Source organism: Pseudonaja textilis, chromosome 15 (assembly GCF_049901715.1).
Source record: "Pseudonaja textilis isolate UNSWEBS1 chromosome 15, rPseTex1.2, whole genome shotgun sequence".
Lineage (NCBI taxonomy): Eukaryota > Metazoa > Chordata > Lepidosauria > Squamata > Elapidae > Pseudonaja > Pseudonaja textilis.
In genome coordinates, this window is record NC_142004.1 from 5,959,325 (window position 1) to 5,977,606 (window position 18,282).

The 18,282-nt window shown below is 44.6% G+C and overlaps 1 protein-coding gene across 4 annotated transcripts in view; it reads right to left on the reverse strand.

Moving 5' to 3' along the window:
* Nucleotides 1-213: 213 nt before the first annotated feature.
* Nucleotides 214-18,282, reverse strand: part of DGCR2 (DiGeorge syndrome critical region gene 2) — a 36,633-nt gene continuing 18,564 nt past the window's right edge. The window contains exons 2-10 of one of the 4 annotated variants that reach the window (XM_087913345.1): nucleotides 15,087-15,209; nucleotides 10,070-10,195; nucleotides 9,292-9,502; nucleotides 8,112-8,188; nucleotides 6,837-7,013; nucleotides 6,502-6,705; nucleotides 5,121-5,273; nucleotides 3,700-3,936; nucleotides 214-2,511 (exon numbers count right to left, since the gene is read on the reverse strand). In XM_087913345.1, the coding sequence (XP_087769471.1) occupies nucleotides 2,273-2,511; nucleotides 3,700-3,936; nucleotides 5,121-5,273; nucleotides 6,502-6,705; nucleotides 6,837-7,013; nucleotides 8,112-8,188; nucleotides 9,292-9,502; nucleotides 10,070-10,195; nucleotides 15,087-15,209 (1,547 nt within the window). In that variant the 3' untranslated portion in view covers nucleotides 214-2,272. Of the gene's footprint in view, nucleotides 2,512-3,699; nucleotides 3,937-5,120; nucleotides 5,274-6,501; nucleotides 6,706-6,836; nucleotides 7,014-8,111; nucleotides 8,189-9,291; nucleotides 9,510-10,067; nucleotides 10,196-15,086; nucleotides 15,210-18,282 lie in introns of all 4 variants that reach the window. The other 3 variants (XM_087913344.1, XM_087913347.1, XM_087913346.1) reach the window with 3 other exon arrangements.

Genomic DNA, 18,282 nt, shown 5'->3' on the forward strand with positions numbered 1-18,282 from the left:
TACCAGGCTGGCACAGCTAGGAGGCAAGAAAGGAAGAATGGGGAAATCCTCAAGGTTGGTTTCCCTCCAGGGCCCTGTAGCCGTTTCCACGCTCGTCCAAAGAGAGATACAAGTTTCTCGCTCTGGGCAAAATTGTTGTCTGTCACTCAGACGTCGCTTAGTGCCTCCGAGGTCAGTGAGAACCCCCCCTCCCTTTTTTGGGGGGTGGGGGGGTGGGAACCAGACTTCCAATCTTGTGGGGCAAGATCTAAGAGGTCAGCAAAGCAGAATTGTGGAGTTCTACCTCAGCTGTCATCTATCACAGCTTCCAAGGGAAAGCATTGTCTGGATGCAACGGCCTAGCAGCGTGATTGCGGTACCGTAAAATGAGATTCTAGTTGATTTGTGATTGTTTGCAAGCACATTTTCGCCAACCAATGTTAAGTACAACTCGGTTTCCTTTCTACTGAGCCACTTCAGGGTCTCTGAAGTCTACACCCACGGGAGACCATCCTTTCAGGCTGGAGTCTTCCCAAGTGATCCCTGGACATGTGGAAGATTAAATCTGCGGTCTTCCGCAAGGAAACCTGGAGTTTTATTGGCCAGGTTAGAACTCTCTCTCCTAAAATGGCCCAAAAGCTAACCCTGCCATCAATATTACACTGGGGTAGATAAGAAATGCAGAAGAAGAATGAGAAAAGGGTTGAAATGAGAAGGCACCCTGATACATTTAAGTCCTGAACCATGGGTTGGGTTTCTCCTGTCCTTCTAGGCCTCCTACCTTTCATAAGGCAACAGGAACACACCAACGAAGGACTGCTAAGTTTCTGCTAACTAAACCTGGGCATGCTTACTCAGGAGGCAAGAGGCCAGCGGTGGATCGAGATCAGCTTGGCTACACGTTGCAATCAACTCAACGTCTACAAGTTCTCACCAAGATCTCTCGGTAGGAAAATTGAATGGAAGCATTAGGGGACAGATCCTTCTACGTTCTAGATGTCCTTCTCAGAGATTCAAGCTGGACTACGACCGGGGGTATCCACCTTGGCCCATCTCCAAACAGGTCCCAATTCCAACCTCCATATACGTCAAGAGGATCCACGGGACAACTTTCGCTAAGGTTTGTGAGGCCGAGTCTCTGTACAACTCTTTTTTTCCTACCCCAAAATTCTTTTCCTTGCTTGTCTCCTGTTATAAGGCGTCGAATGAATCCTGCAGGATAAAGAAAGCTCAGAAATCTTAACGATTGAGAATGAAAAGCAAAATGAACAGCGATAAGAGAAAAATTAAAGGTGAACTGATTGGTCCGATCACATTTTTTTTTTCCCCGCTTGGAAATTCTATTATCCCAACACCAAACTCAGTCCCGAAAAACTCAACACCCCAAATTTATAATAGAGAAAAAAGTCAAGAGAAGAATGCCATATACAAGTCACTGAGCTGAAATGACCCAGTTGAATATTACAATGCGTTACGGTGAAGGAACCGGATCGATTTGAACCTTACTGCTTACTTCTAGGACAACAAACAAGCGTTTGGCCAACTCATGTAGTTCTTCTTCGAAACCAGGACTGGATGATGAAGACTTTGTGGGCCCATTTGCCTGTCTCTTTCTCCTTGGATCCATATTTCAAAGGATGATGGTCCTGTGCGCTGATCAGAAATACCCAACAACCCCCAACATCTAGTCTTCTGTATTTGCAGATTATAACCAATGACTGGTCAAGCAGGAGAATCAACACTGACCAGCTGCGCTGTTCCTGGAAGATGCTAACGCCCTGGCATTCCGGGCGTTTTCTACACCGCTTGCTCTTTCTTCTCCATGATTTTATAGGAGGGGGGGGTGAGATGGATGTTCCCTTTCCCCCCCTCGCCCTCCAAAAATCTATCCATAATTTTCCTCCACTTTAAAAAAAAGAAAAAAGAAATTAAAAACTGGACATCTTCTGTTCTTTTTTTCCCCCATTGCCAGTAGAAAAAAAAAAAAAGGAAACAAACGAACAGCCATCTTTATAACTTGGTTCTTCTTCTTGTTCTTCTTCTTCTTCTGAAGAGAGTAAGGTTAAGAATGGAACATGACTGCCCAGGCCAAGTCTAAACCCAAAAGGAGAATCTGAAAAAGGCCAGACATGGGAGTTTTTATTTCTGAACTTTAGTCCGTGAATTCAGCATTCCCCTCGTACGTCGGGCTGCGCGAGCAGCTGACTTGGCGTTTATTGCTGACTGGCAGTTAATGGGGGGGAGGGGTGTCTCTTGTTCTGATTGTGTTCCAATTTTTGCTTTTTTTGTTGTTTTATACAATGGTATTCAGAGAGCAGTGGCTGTGGTGGTTGCCAGCCAGGCTCTCCGAGAGCGTGCTTTCACTTAAAGGAGTGTCTGGTAGGACAAGGAGGGTGCTGCTGTCAGCAGAGTTTTCAAGGTCCATTGGGGACGGGCCGGAAGGAGGAAGAGTCGCGTCGGGGAGTGGCGGAGATGTGTCGGCGGTTCCTAAGGACAGCTGAGCGTTAGGGCCCATCTGAGGATGGAGCCCATCTAAGGAAGGGAAAACAAGGACAACATCAAGCCCAAATCAATGCATTCCTGTTAGGCCCTAAGCTACTTCCGGAGCGTTACTGCTGACTTTGGCAGATTGGAATCCTGGGATCCATAATGCATGGATTCCAACTCCCCAGCCCATTGCTGAAATTCTGGCGGTTGATCAGGAGGAGAGAGAGGGGTCTAAAGGAGAATATTTGCAGCTCGGGGTTGAAATGAGGGGTCCTTGGCGCACCCTGAGCTTGGCTGACTTCTTGCAGAAGTCCTCTTTCTTGCAGTGTTTCGTGACCCAAGTAGGTAACTTCATCTGTGCTAGATGGGAGTAAGGGGAGGAGGAGGAGGAGGAGGAGGAGGAAGCTTGTGGGGTGCTCACTGGATTGTCCTTGGTGCTCTCTGAGTTTGGTTGTTTTCTTGCAGAAGTTTCATTACCCAACTAGGTAATATCATCAGTGCTGGAAGGGAGTGGGGCTTGTGGTGGTGGGGGGAGTGGGAAGGTGGGTCCTTGGTGCCCTCTGAGCTTGATTGACTTCTTGCAGATGTTTCATGATCAAAGTAGGTAACATCAGTGCTAGATGGGAGAAGGGTTTGGAGGAGGGGAAGGGGGAGGAGGAGGAGGAGGAGGAGGAGGAGGAGGAGAAGAGGAAGAGGAAGAAGAGGAGGAAGAAGAAGAAGAAGAAGAAGAAGAAGAAGAAGAAGAAGAAGAAGAAGAAGAAGAAGAAGAAGAAGAAGAAGAAGAAGAAGAAGAAGAAGAAGAAGAAGAAGAAGAAGAAGAAGAAGAAGAAGAAGAAGAAGAAGAAGAAATAATAGAAGGGAGTTGGGCTTGGCCTCTGTTTGTATTATATGTCATCAACATTGACAGGGCAAGCCACTAGAATATATTCGGAGACCAACCCCCACTCCTTACTAGCACTGATGTCTGGGTAATGAAATGTCTGCCAGAAAACAGCTAAGAGCAGAGAGCACCAAGGACCCCAGAATCCAGTTCTACTCTCTTCCCCTTTCCTCCTCCTCCTCCCCTTTCCTCCTCCTTCACCCCGCAAACCCCACTCCCTTCAAGCGCAGAGGGAAGTTAGCAAGGAAGCAACCAAGCTCAGAGAGCATCAAAGGCTTCACTGAATGGGAAACGCTGAAACCAGAAGTCAGTTCAGAGGGTGTTGGGCAAGACTTCAAAGCAAAGAACGATACCTGGCGGAGAACAAAGAACGTTCTCCGGGTTGATGGAAGCTTCGTACGGTGGCGGAGGGTCATCGGGATGTTGGATGTCCGGGTATTTGTACGCTGTGTAAGGCGGAGGCGGGTCGTGGAAATGAAAGGCTCCGCCTTCTCCGTCGTCGGAAAGGTGCAGCGGCGTGAGTCCCGTTCCAAAGCCGTCTGGACCATAATCGAAACCGGGCATCCTTCGGCCCAGGTTAAAATGGTGCACTGTAAAAAAAAGAGGCGCAGGGACATGAAAAGACCTTACATCGTTACAATTTCATTCTGCAAAGCATCCAAGTTCAGAGTGGAACCGTGGAGCTTTCGCTCTTTAGCTTTAAAACTTAGGTTACAATTCTTCACTTTCAAAATTTAAAACTTTCCTTTCTTTCTTTTTTAATAAGAAGTTTTTTTTTACTTTTAACAACAAACAGACAAATGCAAACATAAAACAACAAAACAAAACCATCTTACAATTGTACAGTGTGTCAGTTGGTACATAATTCTTGAGCCCAATATGTATAGTCTTTTCCTCTTGAATTGAAATTTACATCCATATTACATTAATCAACTTTCCAACTTGGTCCTCAACCCCAATAAGACCAAGGAGCTTATAGTGGATTATAGAAGGAACAGATCAGACATCCAGCCCTTGCTTGTCGATGGAGACCGAGTGGAGCAAGTGGCCAGTTTTAAGTTTCTGGGTGTTACTCTAAAAGAGTTGTGCCCACATTGCAGCCCTGGTCAAAAGGGCCAACAGAGATTATACTACCTGAGGCTTCTCAGGAAACAACTGAATGAAGAACTGCTGGTGACCTTCTACTGCTGCACCATAGAGAGCATTTTAACCTACTGCACCTCTGTATGGTTTGCCAATTGCACAGGGGCAGATAGGAAAGCACTCCGGAGGGTGAACGTCATTGCCTAGAGGATCCTGGGTTGCCCTCTCCCCTCTTTGGAAGAGCTTTATAGCTCCCACTGCCTTAAGAAAGTTCAAAACATTCTCAAAGATCCATTTCAACCTGGGCACCCTTTTTATTTGAACTATTACCATCTGTCAGACGGTACAGAAGAATAAAAATAAAGACAAACAGGCTGGAAAACAGCTTCTATCCCAGGGCAGTAACTTTTTTGAATTATCCTGTAAAGTGCAATATTAATACAATATCGGGGGGGCTGGGTTCAATTCAATGTATAGAATGTGAAGGATGTGTGTTTGTGATTATTTTCATAGACACGATGTACATTGAAGATGGCATTTAATTTCATTGTGTGAGGTGCAATGACAATTAAGTAAACTAAACTAAACTAAAAAGACCCACCGGGGCAAGTCATGGAAAGTCCAAAAACTTTTGAGCCACCCAAACTTCCCCGTAGGCATCCTTCGGAAAAAGGCGAACCCGCACACTTACGGTTGGCTCCAATTAGAGACTCGATGCGCTCCCGGCGTCTCTGTCGCAGCCGGTGGACCATGAAGAGCAGGAGGGACAAAATGAGGAAAGAAGAGACACAGCTGACGATGAGGCGCATGCCGCTGGCCATGGAATCGAACAGGCTGTTGCCATCTGCAAGAGGATTTGTTGGAATATCAAGAGAATTAGCTTTGTATTACGGTCGTTTTGAGTCAGCCGTTGCATCCCACTTTTATTCTTTTTATAAATAACTCAAGGGGGTGAATATGTGCGAGACACACCCTCCTCCTCCTGTTTTCTCCACAACAACAATCCTGTGAGGTGGGTTGGGCTGAGAGAGAGAGGGACTGGCCCAAAGTCACCCAGCTGGCTTTTGTGGCTGAGGCGAGACTAGAACTCACCATCTCCCGGAGATTCACCCAAAATGACCTGTTTTTTTTTTCAAGCCTACCGCAGGACTATAATTCCCAATCTCTTGGGGATTGGCCCAAATTGACCCAGCCGGCTTTCATGCCTAAAAGTAGGACTATAACTCAACATCTCTTGATGTCCAAAGTCACAAGTCTTGATGTCCAAAGTCTTGATCTCTTGATGTCCAAAGTCACCCAACCAGCTTTCATGGCTAAGGCAGGACTAGAACTCACTAACGCCCAGTTCCTAGCCTGGTGCCTTCACCACTAGATCAAACTGACCTGCTTTTTATATTTATTTATCCCACCGGCCATGACCACAGAAGCATCTTCAGATACTACTGGCTCTCTCAGCAATAGTTTTAATGAAACTAAACTAGAAAGAGTACAGAGAAGAGTAACAAACATGATGAGGGGACTGGAGGATAAAACATAGGAAGAACGGTTGCTGGAACTCAGTATGTTTAGTTTGATGAAAAGAAGGACTACGGGAGACATGATAGCAGTCTTCCAATATCTCGGGGGATGCCCCAAAGAAGAGGCAGTCAAGCTATTCTCCAAAGCACCAAACAGCAGGACAAAAAGCAATGGGTGGAAATTAATCAAGGAGTGAAGCGACCTAGAACTAAGGAGAAATTTCCTGACAGTTACAACAATTAATCAGTGGAACAACTTGCCTTCGGAAGTTGTGGATGCTTCAACACTGGAAGTTTTTAAAAAGATGTTGGATAACCATTTGTCTGAAGTGGTGTAGGGTTTCCTGCCTAAGCAGGGGGTTGGACTAGAAGACCTCCAAAGTCCCTTCCAACTCTGCTAATCTATTTTATCTGTAGTTTTATGTTAGTTTTTTTGAACTCCGTATGTTTTATTTATTTTCAGTTTTAAAAACTGCTAAGAGTTTGCATTTTACCCGTCTGACGCTGTTTCTACGACTGCAATAAAGACTGGGTATGAGGGAAGCCAGAACCTACCAGGATCCGAACAGGTAAATTTGCAGCATTCCTTGGGATCCTTTAGGTAATGCTGACAGCCCTGCGGCCGCTCGCACAACGCCGCCACGCACATCTCCGGCTCGCCGTTGTGACATGTGCAACTTAAGCAGGGGTCGTCCCCTTTAGGTGTGAAGTTGTAGCCTTCGTCGACAATGTTATCTTTGATATCCACGCAGGTCTGGCCTGGAACAGAGAGGAGCGGTGGGGAGGAGAACAAAAATGCAGTCTTTATTTTGGCTGATTCTCCTCTGATGTGTTTGATCCAGCAGACTGATCAATAGAGGTGGGGGGTGGGGTGGGGGGAACTGACTTACTTCTCTTGCAAAGGAAGGACGATTTTTCATAGCAGTTCTCCGCGTACCAGCTGTGAAAACCGTGGTGCCGGAGAATTGGGAAGTGGGAGCATTGAAATTGGGCGCAGAGGATGTTTTCGTTTTTGGAGAGAGAGGTACTAAATGTAGGATTGGGGGGCAGAAATACTTCGGAGGAGCCTGAAGTGACAAAATGGAGGAAGAGAGGATGGATCACGCTGTGCTGGAAAAAACCCTTAACGAAAGCTAAACAGGTCGATCCACGCCGCTTTGATTCGACTTGAATCACACAAGGGAGGTGTCTTTTTTAAGGAGCAAAGAAGCAACTCAGCCTGATACACAGGAAGAGAGCCAGGCGGGCACTCTCCCCAACTTTGCACTAATAGTTATGCAGATGTGGGCTTTAATCTGGTAAGATTCCTGTCTGCAGACAAGAAACAATGAAGAAACCACTCTGAAGAAATTACTCTTCTTGGCTCCTTGAGCCTGGCACTTATTGATACCAACAGAAGGGAATATTTGTAGCTCAGGGTTGAAATGAACGGTCCTTGGTGCTCTCTGAGCTTGGTGGTTTTCTTGCAGACGTTTCATGATCCAACTAGGTAACATCATCAGTGCTAGAAAAATTTGGTGGTGGTGGAGGACGACGTCAACGACAAGGACTGTGGGATCCTTGGTGCTCTCCGAGCTTGGTTGCTTTCTTGCAGACATTTCATGACCCAACTAGGGAGCATCATCAATGTTAGATGGGAGTTACAAGCAGACAGCAAACCCTCCTTCCTTCCAGCACTGATGATGTTACCTAGCTGGGTCATGAAAGGTCTTCAAGAAAACAATGAATGTCAAAAAGCACCAAAGATCAAGACTTCTCAAGTCTTCCTCTTTCTCCTCCACCGGACTCCCAGCACTGATGATGTTATCTAGCTGGGTAGTGAAATGTCTGCAACAAGGAGTCCACTCATTGATACATTATCTAGTTTGCACTTGGTTTTTGTATTAGGGAGCCTGGCATTTCTCCTAGTAGGCAAAATAATTTTATTCATACTTCTCTAGTGTATGCATTCTTGTAATTCACTTCCCTTAAGGTTTACAGCTTGTTTTTTTTCCTGCAAATTCTGGGTGTGCCTTCCATTCCCTCTGGACGTTCGTATGAAGGTCTTTCATTCTTTATGTATCAGGAAATTATTCAATATATGAGGAGACATAAAGTGCATTCCACCTGCGTGAACACAGTTCTGATTTTAGTCTAAGCCCAAAGATTCCGATTTCGAGACTTGCCTTTATAAGCAACTTCCCAGTGGCCTTCGAGAGAATTGTTCCGGTTGGTGATGACGAACTGATATCCAACCCAAAACCTTCCGTTGGAAATTTAGGAGGAGTGGGGGGGAAAAAAAAAAAAGACAAGTTGTAACACTTCAGTGAGGATAAAATTGCATTGGAGAAAGTTAATGCAATTTTAAAAAAAATAAATCCACACAAAACAGGTTCAAATTTTGCACCAAGGGTTCACCGTTATATCCAATCTCCGCTCTGGTATAACGGAGGACATAAATATCTTTGACCCACTGCTCAATCCTAAAAATCTATGGGTGAGGTGGGCAAAATTAAACCTGTTCAAGGTTTGCGTCAAACCTGCCACAACTTAAAAGCCTCTAAATAGAAACAAGAAATGGCTCCATTTCTTGAGGAAGGTGTGGTTAGAGATCAAATGTATGTGGCACTGCAAAGCCAGAACTGAGAATCGCCTGCCCAAATTCCCAAGTTCTACTTCTCCTTCCCTAAACTATCCTTCCTTCGTTGCCCACCCCAATGTAACCAGTCAGGTCCAGGTAAGGCGTTTTCATAACAGTCAGTCCCAGCGCAGTTTGGCAGGCGGGCCCCCTCTTTCTTCCGGTTGGCTGAGCAGATACAGCATTTACTTTCGGTTTCCCCAAGCATTTTCCCCTTCATTCCTGCTCCACACAGTTCATGGCTGTCTGTCACCACATAGCAGGGAAGCACAAGCAAACGTAAGGTGGTTAAGATGACCACTGGACGTTGACAAATAAAATGCCGGCGATGACAACAGCAGCTCCGGAAGCAAAACTCAATGTCTCCAATAGAACCCTTGGAGTTCCTCTCCAAGGAATGAAACAGATCCATCCCAAAAGACGAAGTGGTGGCTGTTTTTTCCCCAAAATAGCAATTGCACTTAAGACTTATATAGTGCTTTTACAGCCCTCTCTAAGCGGTTTACAGAGTCAGCCTCTTGCCCCCAACAATTTTGGGTCTTCCTTTTACCCCATTTTACCTACCCTCGGAAGGATGGAAGGCTGAGTCAACCTTGAGCCTGGTGGGATTTGAACTGCCAAACTGTAGGCAGCCGGCTGCAGAAGTAGCTTGCAGGACTGCACTCTAACCACTGCGCCGCAGAGGCTCATGAAATGAAATGAAATGCTGATGTTCCGTGCGCACTCACCGGCGTTGATCTTTCCGGCCAAAAGTCTTCTCCTCGGCGTCCCACTCTTGCTGCAGAATGAACTTCAGCTCCTGGTCAGTGGTAAAGGTGGCCAAGGAAGCATTCACCTTCTGGCATGTCTGTACAGCATCCCAGTAGTTCTCTCCACTTAGGTACACCCTGTAGCAACTGGCAGTGCCCTCATAGTGGTGCCAACCTGATGGGCATTTCCCTAGGAAACATGAAAGAGAGAAGGGAAAAGAATTCCCCACCCAGTTAGGACCTCAACACACACACACACACACACGTCACAGTCTTCTTTAAGCAGTTTACAGAGTCAGCCTCTTGCCCCCAACAATCTGGGTCCTCATTTTACCAACTTCAGAAGGATGGAAGGCTGAGTCAAGCTTGAGCCAGCCAGGATCGAACCGCTGGCGGCCAGCAGTCAGCAGAATTAGCCTGCAACACTGCTTTCTAACCACTGCGCCATCGCGGCTCTTTTTGAGAAGGCTTGGACTGCCTAACAAGTGGTCCAAACTAAGAAACCAACACCATCTAGGTCAGGATAGCTTCTATTATAGCAACTATAATCAAAGTCTAATTAGGTTTTCCCCTTTCCTTTACCTAGGAAACTGGGGAGGGGCTTGTCTGAGACTGAATTCTCATTTACTTTCTTGGTCTAGGCTAAAGCCCCTCTTTTCCGACCGCTGCCTTGATAACAAGCTCTTTCTCCCTGTCCTTCAAGGCTCTTCCTCCACGTCCTCAAGATCTGGTTCTTGTTTCCAAGTCTGCAACTTACTACTAAATCGAACCGGCTGCGCCATGTTGATGGTGTGGAACCTTGTCGTGTCCCCTCCTCTTCCGCGATTGTGCCTGGAATCCACATTTTCCTTCCCGTGATAAATTCGTTGGTCCCCTGTATAGTCTAGGAGAAAGGTAAACACGAGAGGCTTCAGGTAAGCAAGGAGGATGAACATATTTAACCACACTTCAATTTAACCATGCGTTTATTTAACCCCATATTTAACCACACTTTAATTTAACCATGCGTTTTTTTCCCCCAGAAAATAATTTAGAATCATCTATTATTCAAACGTTCAAACAGGCCTATGGTTTGTGTTTCTGAGTCATGAAAACACACAGAAGGCCCTGAATACAAAGGTTAGAGATTCGCTGAATGTTCCTCTTTCTTTGATTAAAAAAAAAAAAAAGTGAAATTATTTTGCCCGTGTTGTTTTCTTCCGCACTGGGATTCTTATTATAGCTTGGCTTTTGTTAGTGGTAGCATGTAATAATGGAGATAAAAAGGGAACACGTGCAAACTGTTAGCTGGATGTTAACATGATTTTTATCACTCTGCTGGGGTCAGCAAAATTTTTGGCTCAAAACCAGGGGGGGACGCATACTTCAAAGACCGCAGAGGTAGATTGATCCAAATAAGAGAGACAGAATCAGCTGATAGAAACCTACGTATTATCGAGGTATTCCTAAGAGGTTTTGAGACAGACTCTTCCAACGTTAGATGTCATGTTAATTATCGGGCCCTTCCTCCACTCGAAAAACTGTACAGGTGGGTCCTTGGCTTACGACAGCTCGTTCAGGGACCGTTCCGAATTAACAATGGCACTGGAAAAAAGGGGAGTTATGACCGCTTTCACGCGACCTTTGCAGCACCCCCGTGGTTTACGTGCTCAGAATTCAGATAACGGCCACCGACTCGTACTTACGAGGGCTGCAGGGTCCCTTTTGCAGCCTCCTGATGAGCCAAGTCAATGGGGAAGCTGGGTTCGCTTAACAGCTGGGTTACTAACTGAGCAACTGTTGCGATCCGCTTAATGACTGCAGGTGACTGTAAGAAAACCACCAAGCTCAGAGAGCTCCAAGGACCCCCACAGTCCTCCTCTTCCTCCTCCCCCTCCCCCATTCCTTTCTAGCACGGTTGATGTAACCTACTTCGGGTCATGAAACGACTGCAAGAAAACAAGCAAGCTCAGAGAGCACAAAGGACCCTAACAATTGGACTTTCTAAATATTTCTTCTTTTCTGTCCTTCAAAATCTGTTCGCTGACATTGAGGACCTCAGAGTGAATATCTAACTTCAAGGAAAATATGTGTTTTTCAAGGTCTCAACTCTTTTTGTTTCTTCCAGTCTTATCATAAGTAAATGAGGACGCGGTCTGATTGAGTAGAAACCTGGGAATTTACTTCTATTTGCTTTAAAATCCTCATTTAAGCAAGTTTCCTTTTTTAAAAAAAGGCTTGCAGGCTTTGTTCTGTAACAATGCTTACATTTAGAGTATAATCTTGTGCACGGTAACAAATACATAAGCGTAATGGGATTTATTTTGAAGTAAACATTCATAGAAGTCTGTTATTTTCCCCCATTTCTTGTTGCATAATCTGTTATGCAAATATAAACTGTGATGAAACAAGAAAAAGAGAGCACAAAGGACCCTACAGTCCTCCTCCCACTCTTCCTCTTCCTCCCCCGACCCCATTCCTTTCTTGCACTGATGATGTTACCTATTTGGGTCACGAAACAACTGCAAGATAATAAGCAAGTTGAGAGAGCACCAAGGATCCTTCACGTCAAACCTGAGCTACAAATATTCTCCTTGATTAATAGGTGCATGTATTTCAAACTAGCATGGGCTCCAGAGGAGAACAAATTCGAGACCTATCGCTGGATTCACGCTAGGAACAGACAGAGAAATTCACAAAGTGGGAATGTTTTGAGGCTGGGACTTTTTCCTTGGAGGCTTCAATGGGTTCAAGTTGAAGCAGGTTCTCTCCGTTAAACTGGAAAGCCTTCAAAGAGTCGAAACACCCCCAAAAGCAAACTGTTTTAAACATCAAAATATTTCAGATTCCAAACATTCTTTTTTTTTGGCACAGCCCTAAATCACATTTCATGTTGAGCTGTTGTGATGTGGCTTGCAGTCCTTTGTTGACCTAACGTTTTGTGTAAGCTCAGCCAACTCGGGTTTAGTCAAAACGCCCATGTTGGGAAGGAAGGAAGGAAGGAAGGAAGGAAGGAAGGAAGGAAGGAAGGAAGGAAGGAAGGAAGGAAGGAAGGAAGGAATTGTAATAATAATGAGCCAATTTTTCGGGAAGATCTGAAAAATATCCATGTTAAATGGAAGGATGTGGAGACTGTAGCTGCAGACCAAGATCTAGGCCTAGGATGGAGTAAGAAGAGGAAGAGGAGGAGATTTAATTTGCTTTTAAATAACCCAGGGCAATGCATAAAGTATCTCTTCCTGAAAGCCACTTCTCTTTCTTCTAAACAACAAGCTGCAAGAGAGAAAAATGTCATTCTCTGCAGGAGGTTCTGAGCTCCTGGACTGCAGGTGGGCGCACAGCAGCTCCACAGTGTCGTTGCCAAGTACGCACAAAAGAGAACCCATCGCTCCCACCGGGCTGGAAAAGCCTGAGAAACTCCTGAAACACACCCACCCTAGAAGTACCCAGCCTTGAGGCTTTGAAAGCTTGGGTGTTCTTGCTGGAACCGGCCAAAGGATTCGTTCCTCCAAAGCAGCCGAATCCTTACTTCGTGCGTGTGACTGAGGCTGCCTGTGGCATAAATCCTTCCAGCAATGCCCAAGTATGCGATCAAGAGAGAGAGCATTAGTGAGCTTTCAGAGCAGGAGATCAAAGAATCTGGAAATCGCTGGGTTTAGGGGCGTTGGGGAGAGAAACGGAAAGGAGAGTTGGAGGCAAAGGCAAAGAATTGTCTTCGGGGGCCCCCAAAAGGCTTTGTAGCTACAAAGCTTTGATTTAATTTGGTCCTCGAGATGCTGTAAGGGAATTTGAGGCTCAACTGTAAGAAAAGTTATGTAACTGAGAGAGAGGCTGGGAGCAGCAAGTAAAACGAAGGCTGGAGATTGAAACCGTCACAAGGAGCTCTTGACAGCTGTGTTAAGAGTAGATTAAATTCTTGGGCTGCAGAGGAGCAGAAAAGAGGCTGTATAAAAAAACGACTGAAGGTCTTCGCTCGGCTGAGAAAATGCAGCAAATTGGATCTCCGATGAGACGCTGAAGGGGTGCAATGAAGAACGACTAAATCTATCTGCAAGAGAAGCGACAGTGGGCTACAAAATCATCATTCTGGAATATCACAACTTCTCCACAACAACAGCAATTGTCTAGTTTGTATAGATTTGGAGAAAAAAAACAATTGAAAAGATTATTATTATTATTATTTTTTAAAAAAGAGATGCGTCTTACGTAATCTTATTGGCCGCTCTGCCTATATGAAACTTTGTTCTGCAGTCTTCCTCTCTGCTAATCTTACTCAACTTTCTGGTTTTTCGGCTTCAGTCAAAGGCAATTTATTTTTAAAAACATAATAACTCAGCTGCGCTTCTATGAAGCGGAACTTCGATTCATCTCCATGGATTTTACACTGGATTTGAGAGAAGGGGTGGACAATGGTTTGCTGCTGAAGACCATACTTAAAATTTATGGGGATCCCACCTATCTTAGCGGGTGGAGTTCAAGAACTTACTGGAAACAGGACTTTATTTTTTTTCTGAGTTTTGTGGAGTTCTTGGCTTGCAAAGCACCATTAATCTTGATTTGGAGCTTATGCAAACTTTTCCCATTTCCTGCCTCCGAAGGGCAGAAAACACACCCGGCGGTCAGCCATTTGGAGCAGAAGAGATTCTGTGGATATTATTTGGCCTTGGGAAGGCAGGGGACTTTCCTTGTTAAAACAAAAACCAAACAAAACCAAGAATACAACTATAAGAGTTAAACTTGACTAAAATTGGGGTGGGGAAAGGGGAGGAAGAGCTGACTGGAATGGCTAATAAACTTGCCCAAAGTGTTTCTCCAGTACATCAAGAAAATGGCTATGGATTAGAGGAGTGTGTGGTATTGAAACCCACAAGAGGTTAGGAGTGGACATGTGGTGGACTTATCCTGCCCTCACTTCCTTATTCAAGCACATACATGTACATGTATGTAAAAACTGAGAAGGAAACTTTTAAACAAGAAAATAAGAGCTAACACAAGCTAACCTAAAGTAAGCAAGCAACACAGAAATACTTTTCAGCTGCACAACTATCGCATTTCAAAGTGCAACGCTTTTCAGGAGTAGACCGCAGCTTACAGGGGGGGAGATCACATTCATGATATCTGAATGCTACGCTCCCCGGCTGCAAACTAATTTGACACAAAGCTTCTGGATAAGATGGAAGAAAGAGAGACAGACGATATAATTCTATTTCCTCCCTAGTTTTTGCTGACAAAAATTTCGATGGATGTCCTGGAGCCTAGAAAAAGACTGTCAGGGGCAAGGAACCAAAACAACTCCATGCAATAAAGTCAAAGCACTTTATTGTTGACCTCTTATTTACAAGAACCTCCCCGGACTGACTGCGTTCTCCTGGGAGCAGGTAGGTGAAGGCTTCCGGAGTCTGGCCTCCAAGCCAGCCCACCTCTCTACTCCACTCTCTATTGCAGCCTGTGATTCCACTACACAGGCTTCCCTGTTCTTTCCCAATACTTTAGTTAAAAGTTAGGAGTAAGTTCAGGAGGAATTTTCCGACAATGGGAACAACTCATGTCGTCCTCCTAACCTCAGTTTTTGCTGGCAGAGGCACGTCGGGCCAGTCCTTCACTGTTTTCAGGGAGGCTCCATGGGCCAGATCTAAGCACCCCGCCAGCCGGATCCGGGCCCCGGGCCTTGAGTTTGACACCCCCAGTAGAAAGTCTCCTGCCTTGAACAAGAGTTGGGCTAGAAGACCTGCGAGGCCCCTCCCAGCCCTAGGACTCTACGCTTTCTGTTCTGTGTTCTTTTTGGGGGCACTTACTTGGGCAGCCAACTTCATCGCTTTCATCCTCACAGGTGGGCCACCCATCGCACTGCCACTTGGAGGGGATGCACTGGACTGAACCGCTACGGCAAGTGAATTGCCCGGGGATGCAACGCAGCTCTGCAAAAGATGAGGAGAAGGTTGCTCAAGCTTCCAAATCCAAAAATACCATCCACAACCCCCAAAAAAAATCCCTCTTGGCTCCGAGCTAGTGCGCCCAAATTTAAAGTCCTTCCTCGTGGTTGGGATGAGCGGCGAGAGAGAAATGTCAAAACTTTGCATTACTGGAGAAAGTTTTGACTGGGTTTCTTCCTCTCCCACTCCCCACATGAGAGACGGCTCTTCTGAATCCTGTTAAGCAAGGATCAAGGAAAGTTGCAATTGACTTTGGCTCCCAAAAATTGATCGGCACTTCAAGCAAACAAACACGTGGAGTGTGTAATTTAGTGCAGACGAAAACCGTACACCAAATCTGCAGGAAAGACGCTCAATAGCTACTATTAACCCTCGCCAGGATTAACGCCTTCACAAGATCTCTCTTCTCCGTTTCATTATACATCGTACATCCAGGGAACATTTGCCTCGAGAATCCATCAGAAGCTCAGGGCATTGGCTTTCCCCTTGCGAAAGCAAGAGGTTCACAAAAATGTGAAGCCGAGCCAATCAAAATAGCTGTTTAAGCTTGAGACAAAAATTCATGCTTTTTTTTTTAATGCGTACCATTTCAGTTCAGAAAACCAAATAAACTTATTTGGATACACATGACCCTTACTGTATACACAGTGCAAAGGCAGAATGAACTTTACTTCCTAATTACAGATAAAATGCACAGTGGAGAACCTGGCTCAAAGCATTGATGATATTCTGCAAGAAGAGGGTCTTAGCATCATATATGAAGCGTTTTAAGAAGCAGAAAGCTAAAGTGATTTTTATCAGGGGCAACCTGGTCTACCCAACTATGGGATGGAGCATTCTGCTTCTGCTTTCGCCTTTCAGCCCCAACCCAGGAGCCTTCTTCGCAGGGCAGTCGCTTTCGCGACAAACTATTTTTGTGTTCAATTTATATTTTCTCGACAAAGAAATAAAGAGAGACTAGTATGGATCTATTTCAAGCTATTTAGCTCTTGTCAGCTAGCTGTACCCTTCTGGTTCGAATCTGGTTTGAATTCGATGCGAGCTAGTCTCCCTTTATTTCTTTGTTGGGAAAATATAAATTGAACACAAGCTAGCTTAAGTCAACTGGGAGAAATTAAAAAAAAATATAGGCCTCCTCTGTTTAACACTATTACTCAAAAGGAAAAGTCAGGTTGTAGGCTATAGTGACAGCTAAGAACTCAAGACTGTGGGAAGAGATGATTTCTTGTGTTACACGACCATCAAAACAGCACAGACAGGTGGGTTTGTACACTCCTCACTTTCCAAAAATCATTGTATTGTACCGCACAAATCTTAGCACACACAGCACAAGGTCAAAAGAATCACATCGTCCAGAGTGGAAGGCAGATCAGGCTACTCTTTTAAATAATGTCACAGGGGACAAATGGCAGGAAGGGTTAAGTCCTATGACAAAGGCAGCATGACTCCTTCCAGGGTGTGGTCATTCAAGCCACAGCATCTTCTTTGGGGGTAATTACAAGCAATTTTTAATTTTTATTAACTTCCTATTTAAAAAAAAACACAACACTGTGGTGTCAGTTGGTCAAGAGAGTAGCTAGTCTGAAATTGACACCTTCCCTTCTCAAGAGCTTTGTAACTGAGGAGGGACTTGTGACACTTAATTGCATCATCATCCTAGCCTGCTAATGGGTCCATATACTCAGCTAAGCCATTACATGGATTGCTTTGTTTTGGGTAACACTTTGTCAACACTATGATGTGTTCCACATTCCTCTTTTAGTGCTCACTAGATTTCCTGTCCTTTGTGACTTCAGGGGAAAAAAAGTATTATTTTAATGCCTTATTTAAAAAAAATAAAATCAAGAGGAAGTTGGCATTCTGCTAAGTAAAATGCTAGCATCATTATTTATTTCCAACAAGGCCTTTGGGCCTCATAGAGATCTTATCAGAGTGTAGACAACTTCCTGGAAGGAAATGTCATCACTGATGAATGAATGCTTTCTGAGATTATGTCCAGTCCTTTTATGAATAGATGGGTCAACAAAGCAGCACCCCCAGAAGTTCTTTGGGGGGAGGGGGGGCTGCCACAGAGAGGAGAGATCTACCTATTTTCCAAAGCACCCGGAGGCCAGACGAGGAATAATGGATGGAAACTGATCAAGGAGAGATTCAATCTAGAAATAAGGAGAAAGGTTCTGACAGGGAGAACAATCAACCAAGGGAATAGAAGTTGCCTTCAGAAGTTGTGAGAGCTTCATCACTGGAGGTTTTCAAGAAGAGACCAGGCTGCCAACTGTCAGAAATGGTGTAGGGTCTCCTGCTTGGCCGGGGTGGTGGTGGTTGGACTAGATGACCTACAAGGTCCCTTCCAACTCTGTTATTCTCTTCCCTATTTCATCCCCATTTAAATCTTACATCAGCTTAGCTATTCTATCCACCTGACGATGTGAGTTGTAGCTCATGAAAAGTTATGCCTTTTAATAAAACATAATGGCGAGAAAAAAACTGCTACCAGATTAGATTCCTTCTGGTTCTGGGCTATTATAAATTAAGACCGCTCTCCTTAGCAATTGCTAAGAACTTGGAGCCAAGATTTGCACACACTGCTCTGGAGACAGAAAATAGAAAACACATTTTTGTTATAAAAAAAAAAAAATTAAGCCAGCTGCAAGCGGCCTACTACTTAATATTGAACAACAGAAGCATCTTGGAAATAAAACTGTTCTCAAGAATTACAAACAAGGAGTCAATCCTCAGCCTTGCCACAGAAAACCAAATTCGGGTGGAGATTTTTGGTTTATTTTTATGCTACCATGCCTCCGAAGATTGCGCAGGACTGCTTTCTCCATTTATACACTAAAACATGTACAATGTAGCATGAGATGTTAACAATTCGCTTTGAAATAATATAGTTATATCCTACTCCAATAGGTAACAGTGTCTCACTGTTACCCAGTTCATTTCCACCTCAAAAAAAAAAAAAAAGAAAGAAAGTTCCAGATTGCAGCTATAAACATCCTAAATTAAAATTGCCTATTACATTTGGCTTTCTCTCGATCCCGTTATCAAATCTATC